The 10,963-nt window shown below is 45.5% G+C and overlaps 1 protein-coding gene across 2 annotated transcripts; it reads right to left on the reverse strand.

The window, feature by feature from the left end:
- Positions 1 to 3,528: 3,528 nt before the first annotated feature.
- itfg2 (integrin alpha FG-GAP repeat containing 2) lies at positions 3,529 to 10,963 on the reverse strand. 2 transcript variants are annotated; one of them, XM_084702111.1, is made up of 12 exons: positions 10,684 to 10,909; positions 10,380 to 10,475; positions 10,144 to 10,185; positions 9,841 to 10,018; positions 9,263 to 9,393; positions 8,825 to 8,973; positions 8,536 to 8,630; positions 8,323 to 8,376; positions 7,081 to 7,172; positions 6,791 to 6,908; positions 5,906 to 6,079; positions 3,529 to 3,685 (listed from the first exon to the last, which is right to left on the reverse strand). In XM_084702111.1, the coding sequence occupies exons 1-12, from the start codon at positions 10,777 to 10,779 to the stop codon at positions 3,603 to 3,605; spliced, it is 1,308 nt and encodes a 435-aa protein (XP_084558237.1). In that variant the 5' UTR covers positions 10,780 to 10,909; the 3' UTR covers positions 3,529 to 3,602. The 2 variants fall into 2 exon arrangements, with proteins under 2 accessions (XP_084558237.1, XP_084558236.1); XM_084702110.1 differs by lacking the exon at positions 3,529 to 3,685 and adding an exon at positions 3,692 to 5,583 and having other exon boundaries at positions 10,684 to 10,963.

Raw genomic sequence — 10,963 nt, forward strand, 5'->3', positions numbered from 1 at the left:
GGTGGGCTGTTTGTCTGAGGAGGATGTGCCTGTTTGTGTGTGTGTGGTCTGTTTGTGTGGTGTGTGTGTGTGTGTTTATGTGTGTGCGTTGGGGGGTAGACTGGACTGCCCATTGTATAGTAACCTTAAGGAAAGCTGTGGGGAATATTGATCAGACCAAGCCCTCACAGATGCGACTGCTCACACAAACACACACACACACACACACACACACACACACACCCGCAGCATGCCAAATGACATGGTTGAAAATCCCAGGAAGGAGGGGCTCTGAGAGACACTGAGAACAACAGGACTCCTTCCCATCCATAATGAAACATAGGGCACCATTTCCAAATCTCAACATGAACCACCACACCACATGAACCATCACACAACATGAACCACCACACCACATGAACCACCACACAACATGAACCACCACACAACATGAACCACCACACAAAATGAACCACCACACCACATAAACCACCACCATGAACCACCACACCACATGAACCACCACACCACATGAACCACCACACCACATGAACCACCACACAACATGAACCACCACACAACATAAACCACCACACAACGGGATTTACCTTACCATATGAACCACAACATGCTGACACCAACAAGGAAACACACTGACACAAACACTGCAGAGGAGGCAACTACTGGACACGGAGGCTCAGTCGAAAACCCCTACTACTGCTACAGCCCTGATAACAGCCGCGCTTATTAAAACTGCCACTTGTGTCATTCGTCCCACATTCACATCCCTCCAGGGGGATAAGAAGACGATTAAACCAAGGAGTATTAAGCCTGGCACTGGCAGAATCGGACGCTGTTAATCAGCTGTGTGAAGTGGAGGAGCAGATCGAGGCATGGAGATTAAGGCTGCCCTCGCACCAAGAGCCCTTCAGAGGGCGGAGCCCAGCTGGCTGTCAGTCAGGATCAGAACTCTCCATGGTGACACGGGCATCCAGCCTTAGCATGCAGTTGTGGGCACATGGCAGCTGGATGAAATGGTCTTCAAGGTTTTATGTGGTTTTGCTAACAGGACATATAGGGATGGGTGGATGGGTGGGAGATATAAAAATGTAATTTAAACCCTTTAATGGAAAAAAGACCTTGAAGGGACAATGAAGGCACACATGGAACATAAATCAGTCGCACTGTGTGTGCCACTAATCGAGGGAAGGGGCTTTCGTCTCACAGAAGAGCCATCACAGCAAGATTGGCCTGCAGCCAGTGGCTGTGTATTAATAGCTACTATGAAAACCAGAATGAACCACCAACTGCCAACAGTCATGAGGGTGAAGATTTGTCGTTATAAGGAATGCCCAATGGCTGGCACCTGGCGCAACTCCCTCTTGACTATGAAGATTTTCTTCACTCCTAAATGCAAGATGTTTTCACGTTAGCTTTCTAAATACTTTTCACTCATCTGAAGGTTCTCTTCCTCCAAACTGCCTTAAATCCTGCATTTGTTCCAGCATACAGTTTTTAAGTAAAGCATCCCAAAACATTTCCTTTATTTATGGCCAATGATTTAGAAACAAATGAGTAGAAACTACAAATTAGATGCTGTCAATAACCCTCTGTGACTGCCTCACATGATTCATGCTCATTTAGTAGAGAAAGCATGCCAGCATTCATTATTGGCAGCCTGCAGCGTTAGCACTGGCAGTGCCCTACCATGCTGTTGGCTCGTTCAGACCCAGGACTTAATGATGAAGCTTGCTGGTCACCAGTGACCTCTGCTATCACAACAGTGTTTTACTTTCTTTGGGCTAAACAAACCATTTTGGAAAACTCTGTGGAAGCATATTAAATGGAAATTGTTGCAGCATGTGGATCCTACCTTTCTAGCATTGCATTGGTCTATATAAACAGGATCCTCTGCTGCTTCTGTGTGAAAACGGCCAGCCTACCAGCATGAGGAAAATCCCATGGCAGAGGTCAGAGACGCATGGGATACAGCACTCAGACAGGCCACAGGGATGGCCCTCCTTGCTCCCTCTCCAAAATACCCTGACTCTCTGAGTCAGATGGGAGCACACGGCGGTCGTCAGGCCTTCAGGGGAGGGGAGGCCACGGTCAGAGGTCTCGGTTAGCTAATGGAACGGAAAGGAGGAATGGTGGGCAGGACCGTGGAGGAAGAACGCTGTGCTTGGCTGTTCCCTCTCTGTTGACTCAGTGTCGCACACAGGTCCTGGGAAACAACGTGACATGTTAAAGCGTTACCAGCTTGACCATTAACGGTCAAAAAACAGGAAAACGCTCAAACAACAGTATGTTAACAGGAATGCTGACTTTTTGGACATCTACATTTAAGGGCAACACTGACTGAGCATGTTTTGAGGTGACCAAATCCTCAATTTAAACTCCTAAGTGTGTAAGATAGCCAAATAGATTTTAAAACACACAATAAGGCAATGGATACACTACTATCTAACCTATTTATCGTAACCATAGGCCGTTAGATTTCAACACAACCTGTGTGATTATCCTTCAAATGAAAGTACACAAATGTCAAAGAGACATCAGGCCCTCAGCTGGAGCACAGTCTACCCTGCGGAGCTCTGCCTCTGAAGGGCACCACCAGTCTGAGGAGAGAGCTGTGGTCTCCTCAGACACCTGACTCTATCCATAAACTCACCTCTTCTCTCTTCAACACTCACACATTTCCTCTCTCTCTCCCTCTCCCTCTCTCTCTCTCTCTCTCTCTCTGACGCACACATTTGCCCTCATGCGCAGGCTTATTTCCTCTCGGTTGCTCTCTAACACAAAGACACAGACACACAGTGGTTCCTCCTCATCTATTATGGACGAGAGGCGCAGAAACAGGGTACGGCTGGGTAGAGGATCCTCCCTGGAGGCTTCAGGGAGATCCCCCTGAAGATCCAGTAGGCAGTTCCTGTTTACACCGCTGTCCTTAGAGAAGTCCTCGGCTGTACCAACGTGACAAACAATACAACGGTTTTGGCTTTGGTGATGATCCGCGTTACGCAACACACTTTGCATTATGTAACATCTTTGGTGCACAAAATCCTTGAGGACCAGGGACAGAGCTCACAGATGGGATGAGTCTGACTCAGACTTTGATAATAGTATAATTTGAAGGTAGGATGAACTGAGGGTGGCTGCTTCACTGCTTCACTGCTTTCACTGTATTTCTGTTTCAATTCTGAGTTTAAAAAAAGTTTGAAAACCCTGCCCATAACTAGATTAATATGATTGTGGTTAATAAGGGTTTTTCAGCATACCCCTACAGTTTTTGCTCTTCTCTCTGCTGCAGAACTAGCTGGGTTCACAGAACACAAAATAGCAGAAGACGCTTTTATCCAAAGCGACTTCCAAACTTCAAATCCTGGTATAAGTTTTTACACCTCAGTCAAACCTCAATGTGCCTGTTCAACGCTAGATGCCCTGACTGGTTGACTGGAAGTAAAACCATGCCAAGCAGGCCCAAAGCAAACCATTTAAAGTATTTGAATAGATCCATTTATTTATTATATGACATATAAATAATACATATTTAAGAGGGTGTATTTCAGCCTTTATTAACATAGTATTTACAAATGACAGTATATCAGTAATTATACTATTGGTTATTCAGAAGAAGTCTTCTTCTGTGCATCTCCATAGAGGAGACCTCCAACCAGCTCCCTCACGGCTGTGGGGTCCTCGGGGTCTGTTGGGGACATAAATGGTGTTGTTGACCTTTGATCAGACGCTTGCTGTCTGACCTGACTTTTCCTTCGGGGCCTGGGCCTTTTGACCTGGATGGTTGTAGGTTCAAATGATTTCAAGGGAACACTGTTTACTCTGCCACTGTGAAAGCTTCAGTGTGTCCTCTGTGATTTTGGGCTGGATTATGGGATGTTGATAGAAGCGGTGTCTAAATGAAAATGAAACTGTGGGGACTCAGACTCTGAGGTTGAAAGGTCTCTTACTGCTGCCTACCATAGCCTTGTCCATGCTAAGCAGAAGGAACTATCAGAAGAGGATTCACGATGATTACGCCAATAACAGGCTGCATGACTTTGCTGGTAAATAATGAAAGTGCTTTACAGGAGGACATTCAATCAAGAGCGAGATAATGGAGTGGTAGTCATTTTAAGTGTCACATTTGGCAACATGGATTGACCATACACTTTTAAGACCATGCCCATTTTAGCACTGTTAATGTAGAAGTTGCCTTCCACTTTGTTTAATATTTCATCATAACCCTCTTCTGTTTAATTAAGGGTGGAATAATCCGCATAAAATCAGGAATGTAAAGTAACCAACCGTTCAGACATGACTGATGGAAAGCTAGGACAATTTAATTAATTTGGGGGAAAGTACTTTAGCATCTGTAGAAATTCTTTCAGAATTGTGTTGCCTCTGAGCTTAAGAGCTAGCACTTAGGAGGCAGGCTCGTCACAGCGGAAGTAAAAAAGCTCTGAAAGACAAATCCCTCAAAAAGGTACAGTATAAAGTGCTTCTTACTGCATAATGCAACACTCCAACCTCTGCATCTGTATTAACTATTTGCAATAACTGCCTCGAGACTCCCGAACATGATATTATTCACAACCCTGATGGACCACCGGAGAGAGATAATAGTTAATTACGGGTCTTTGGGCGATGACCCGGGCGATGACATGGGAAATAATAATCACACACATGATGAAAGCTATGAGCTACACTGTAGAGCATACACCCCCATCTATTATCCATGAGCTGATGTTCCCCCAGCTTAACTAGGCTGAGACAGCTCTATCCCCCTCTGCAGCATGCCAGAAAGGCTCCTCCTGTTAACTGCCTGCACATCCCTCTCTCCTTCCCTCTACACTGCAGACCTATACTCGCTCTCTCTCACACATTCCCTTCCTCCCCTCATTTATACATCTGCCTTCCCTACTCAGTTTCACACTCCTCTGTATGTCACTATTCCTCTCCCTCTCCTTTCCCTCTCCTCTTCCTCTCTCTGCCTCTCCTCCGCACCCCTCGACTAGTGTCCTATGATGAGTTAGGTAACAGTGCTGAAATCAGGGCCAGGAGGAACAACAAGCCAAGAGGTTGAATTATTAACTGGTGCAGGAAGCTGGACTGCTATTAAGCAGATGATCAGGAGGTGACTGTAAGAGCTCAACCCTGTGGTGCACTCAAGCGGCACGCTGTGAATGGAACTATGAGGGTAATCATTTCCCTGGTCAAACTGGTTTGTCCTCCATGCTACAGTTGTCTAACAACAGACAGTTGAACAGATCCCCTGCAGTCAGCATGTCACAGGTCTCTGCTCAGGTCCTGCCACTCTAAGTTAACCTGTCACAATGAGTATGTGCTGGATCATCCTCATGGATAGCAGCAGAGCTTCGAACATACTATGTATGTATTATGTATGTTCGTATGCATGTATGCACATCCTGGGTACGTACATGTGAAACATGAGGCATGCAATGCCTATGCACAGTCAAAGTTAATCTTTCACCACCATTTTAGGTGGAACATTACCCACATGCTGAATTGTGTCGTATTGTTTACTGCGGATTATGATGCAGTAACCACTGGACAGTGTGACGGGGCTGCTGAGCAAGAAATTCCCTGAGGAGGGATGGAGAGAGAGAGAGATGAAAGAAAGGAAGAGAGAGCGAGATAAATGAGAGAGGCACCCTGTGCTCATGGATTACTCCGCCATCTATAAATACTCAAGTCACGCCTAACCAGAGACTGCTGGCGGGGCGCAAATTTACATACATTTGGATGAGGACACGAGTTTCTATAAAAAGGCATTGTCTATTTACTCCTTTCTCCCCTGTGTTCGGCACACTTGCACGTCAGTATTCATTCATCTAAGATAAGATTCATTGAGGAACGCCACAGGGTGGGAAACGTGTAGAGCCAGTTCCTGAGCCGGCCAACTCACCCACTCCCAGCTGCTCCAGCCGGGCCTTGAACTCTGATCGCTCCTCCAGAACACGGAGCAGGTTGGTGGGCTCCATGCGCTCCAGCTCCACCCTCCAGTAAACAAAGATCTTATGGTTGAAGCTCACATAGACCAGACATGGGCTGTTCTTTCCATCCTTGCAGGTGTACTGGCCTGATTAACGCAAGACACACAAAACCCCAGGAGCAGTTAAGATCATCTCCATTCAGTGTGCACGCCACGCATATCAACAAGATGGTAATTCCTTTGCGTGGATATGGTGTGATATTTAAGTCCATCTGAGGTTGTATGAATGCATGTTGCAGCTTTAGAGTGAGCTGTGTGATTCACTTGCTGCACTGATGCATGGCTCACCAGAGGAACTTCACACACACTGCGGACACTGAGCTAACACACACTAATGACTACAACCATTGGGAATACAAGCTAACAGAAGGCAAGAGGATCATGTTCACAAATAAGTTTGAAGCATGGAGAGAACAGAATAAGAATGAGCTCCTGCATTGTCTGTACAGTGGACCCAGGACTCGTTTTGTTATTGGTTTTCCTTCATCTTTTTATTAAATAATAATGTAATCTCTCTCCACACAGAATGAGCGTAGACCGGAGAGTCAGTTTACGGAAGGGAAAAGACAAAAGACGATATTCGTTTGCTGTGAGAGCCAGAACTTCAATACTGCCCCCTAGAGACAAATTTGGTGTGGGTGTGGATTATTATTCAACGCATGTACTTGGTCTAGACCGTTACAAGAAAAATGTGTTAAACGTGTTAAAGGTTCAATTGACAGACCAAGACCAGAAACTGATAAGAATCATAGATTGAGGGACTCATTATATCTACACAGTGAGTCAGCGAGTTCTCACCTGCACAGAATGCGTTCACATTCTCATCAAACTGGAAGCGGACGACTGTGCGATTTTGGTCAATGATGTAAGTTTGACCATCCCAAGCGCATGCAACCACCTCTTCACTGCCGTCGCCCTGGAAACAGTCACACACACACACGATCAGATAACCATCAAATAAACACAAACAAGTTACCCGAGATACATACATTCTGTGGATACTGTACATATACATATACTGTACGATACCTTTATCTCAAACCAAATTTAAAAATCTACACACACACGGCAAATGTGTATAAACTCACAGTCACATCCAGCTTCTGAAGGGCAAAGAGTTGGTGATCTACTTGCACTGACCACATCAACTGCTCTGAGCTGTCCATCAACTTCAGGGTACCTAGAGGAACCACAATCCCATCGACCCATCAACCTATTTTTCACAACAACAAATGGCTGACATTTTACATTGTATTGGAAGTATCTGGCACAATGCATTGTCCTTAAGTGTCAATGTGTGGTTCACCGAGGGTTAAAGAAAAGCACATCAATGTAGCTGAGTGATATCTCATTCCCTCCGTCAACAGAGGCCTGATGAGCAGCTGTGTCTGACTTACCATCAGACTAAGGAGAGTGAAGAGAGGAACCTACACCTGGGTCCACTACAATGACATGGGGGACAACAGAACGGAGGCCGACCTCCGATCAACGCCATCTCTTTTTGTTTATTTCTCTACTTCTTTGCCTCGGTATCTCTCTCTCACTGTCATATTTTCTGTCTGTTTACCTCAGTTTCTTTGTCTCTCTACAGTATCTCTCTCCAGCTGTTTCTCGCCCCCTCTCTCAATCTCTCTGCCTCCGTTTCTTAGCAGCACAGCCGACACCACAGAAAATGTTAATTGTTGGAACCATTTCATTTTCTTAAAGACCTACATCATTTCCATCTCCATCAGTGAAACTCGGGAGTCAGATGGCTGAGCGGTTAGGGCATCGGACTAGTAATCTGAAGGTTGTAATCAGACTAGTAATCTGAAGGCCAGATCGATTCCCGGCCATGCCAAATGACGTTGTGTCCTTGGGCAAGGCACTTCACCCTACTTGCCTCGGGGGAATGTCCCTGTACGTACTGTAAGTCGCTCTGGGTAAGAGCGTCTGCTAAATGACTAAATGTAAATGTAAACTCATTACACTTTGCTCCTAATGGTCTTACACGGCATGTCAAGCAGTGTCATGGAGACTGGTAATACAGGCGTCTGTGGGAGGCTTCTCCAGCAGCAATAATCGGTTCCCTCTCCTTTAAATATTGATTGTCTCTCCAGTAGCTCACACAAGTCTCTGTGTACATCTGCTACTGTGTGACAGCTCAGCTACTGGATGTTCACCACCCTTCCCTCAAAGTCATGATTGTCATCATCATACACCATCAGCAGCATTTTATTGTTGGTGTTTTAGGCTGTTTTATCATGGAAATGCTAATAAGTGAATATGTATTTGTCATTTGCCCAAGAACTAAAAAACAGCACATTGATCACCTCTACCTACTGACTCACCATCCAGTGTGCACAGAGCAAAAAGGCCAAATTTTGATGAGTCACCTTTGGAACCTGTTACAAAAATACACATATTCATGTTTTAGTCAAAGTTAGTAAAAAAACCTCAGCATATTTCAAAATATTCCAGTTATATAATTTACTGTGTAGTTATTATAAATAAATGTTATGTCGACATACTAAATACTATACTACTATTTCTCTATGATATACCTCGACTGATGCTACCAATAAGATGAGTGGAGACGTTCTTGTTGTGGATCCGCCCAGTGGTCAGATGTAGAATTACATCTCTAGAGGGGCCTTCACTGTTATTTTCATAAAACAATATAAAGACAAGCACAAGGTACACACAAGGTACACACACCTCCACCACCCCCACACCCGCTATGGCCTGAAATGTAGTATCCGAGAGCCACAACATAGTTAATGCACACCAATAGTATGTTTTCATTCAAACTACGAGATGTCTTCATAAACAGCAGGTAGTACCGGAAGCTACCTTGCTGGTGCGGCTGGGGCATCGTCTCCAGAGCCAGAGGAGGCCTGCTGTGTCCAGGAGCAGAGCAGAATAGCATAGCCACAGCCGGGCTGGGACACCATCAGCTCTGGTGATCCCCCAGGGCCTGGGTTGACTGATAGACTGTCCACCTGTCGCAGAGGGAAAACAGAAGACAGCGCAGGGACACTTACATTTAGTCATTTAACAGACGCTCTTATCCAGAGCGACTTACAGTAAGTACAGGGACATTCTCCCCGAGGCAAGTAGGGTGAAGTGCCTCGCCCAAGGACACAACGTCATTTTGCAAGGGCCGGCAACCTTCTGATTAATAGCCCAACTCCCTACCCGCAGCCATCTGACCCCCCACTTCAAATGTAGTTTTCATTCAATTCAACCTCTTCTTTACAGAGCTTTCATACTGATCCATGTGATGAATACCTGTCCCTCTAGGAGCCATTTCTTGAGCAAGACCAGCTGTCCAGGGCTGGGGTCAGAGGGCTCCTCCCAGCGGAATGCTCTCACCACACGATCTGTGTAGCCCACTACCAGCTCATTCAGTCCGTCACCATCTGCATCCAGACAGAGACACAGAGAGAGAGAGAGAGAGAGAGAGAGAGAGAGAGAGAGAGAGAGAGAGAGAGAGAGAGAGAGAGAGAGAGAGAGAGGGGGGGGGGGGAGCGGGGGGGGGAGAGAGAGAGAGAGGAGGGGGAGAGAGAGAGAGGGGGGAGAGAGAGAGGGGGGAGAGAGAGAGGGGGGAGAGAGAGAGGGGGGGAGAAAGAGAAAGAGAGAGAGAAAGGGGGAGGGAGGGAGAAAGAGAGAAAGAGAGAGAGAGAGGGGGGGAGAAAGAGAAAGAGAGAGGGGGGAGGGAGGGAGAAAGAGAGAAAGAGAGAGAGAGAGGGGGGAGGGAGGGAGATAGAGATAGAGATAGAGAGAGGGGGGGGAGAAAGCATTTCATTAAGAGCAGGACGCATGCACAGCAAATCTATATACACTGCATCATCACACAACAATCTTACCTATGTCACTAATAAGAATGACTTTGGTGTTGGCAGGGATGTGCTGGGTAAAACAGGGCTTTTGGTCATCAGAGAATAGAGCTTCATGCTGGCTGGAAGATTCTGCCTTGCCTGGCACAACCCCTGTCAGGTCAAACAGGTTGAACCAACCTTCTGCTCCAACAGCCACTACAAAGTTCTACAAGATATGATAAAGTGGCCATTATGACAACTATTTGATACTGTATGAGTGAGCAAAAAACAATACAATGTTATTTTGAGATAGCTTTCACTGCTTGACCATCTCATGTTTATGAGACTCACCTTTCCTTTGTTACAGACATCTCCAACTGCAACGCATGTGAGCTAGCACACAAGAAGTGAAGAGAGACAGGTGACGCAAGGTAAGTTTTCCCACCTCTCTAACTGAATTCTAATGTAAACCTTATGAGACTGAAAGGATAAACACGAGTAAAATAATAAGCATTGAAAGCGTTACACATTACTTCTGTTTCGTAGCGTTAGCTAGCAAAAACTATAAGATATGTTTCTTTACTAACCATGCCCGCGGACGTTCTTGTGATCCAGGGTTTGGAATCATCATTCTTGTACACGAGCAGTTTTCCACTAGTGTCACCTACGACGAGTTCATTCAGCTAAGGGTAGGGGACAAGTCAAATCGACAAGAAGATCAACAAATCAGACAATGCACTAAATTTATTGTTTTATAACATAAATTAAGTGAATGTATGAGTACGCATTATTGAGGAGACAACTTTTCAACTGAAGTTACCGCACATTCTTAATCTGAAATATTAGACTACGTTAAACGTTAGCTACTGGCACGAGCTGATGATACATTACCGAATCGTTATCGGCATCTCCGAGGCAAATTGCGTGAGGGAACAGGGTCCCCGTGAAATCCAAGCTGACACGCTGAACATAGCTCAGGGACCGCATATGAGCGCCTAGGAGACTGCAAAACGTACTTAATGTTTCAATTAAAAACTACCAAGCTAGCTGTACAAGCTAATACTGCACATGACTTCACTCTAACAAAAAGTAAACAGAAGAGCGCATGATAAAACCCCTACGGAAGGCCAAGAAAGACATTATTGTTGAGTTTGTGATGAGAGAATCAAGA

Source organism: Hypomesus nipponensis, chromosome 7 (assembly GCF_054491055.1).
Source record: "Hypomesus nipponensis isolate SF chromosome 7, ASM5449105v1, whole genome shotgun sequence".
NCBI classification, from domain to species: Eukaryota; Metazoa; Chordata; class Actinopteri; order Osmeriformes; family Osmeridae; genus Hypomesus; species Hypomesus nipponensis.

Excerpts from the sequence above, each read along its gene's own strand:
- itfg2 (XM_084702110.1), bottom strand. The coding sequence starts at position 10,779 with ATGCGGTCCCTGAGCTATGTTCAGCGTGTCAGCTTGGATTTCACGGGG. Across the intron at positions 10,019-10,143 it reads ATGTCTGTAACAAAGGAAAG|AACTTTGTAGTGGCTGTTGG; the intron begins GTGAGTCTCATA and ends CATATCTTGTAG. Across the intron at positions 5,584-5,905 it reads GCTGGAGCAGCTGGGAGTGG|GGAATTTCTTGCTCAGCAGC; the intron begins GTGAGTTGGCCG and ends ATCCCTCCTCAG.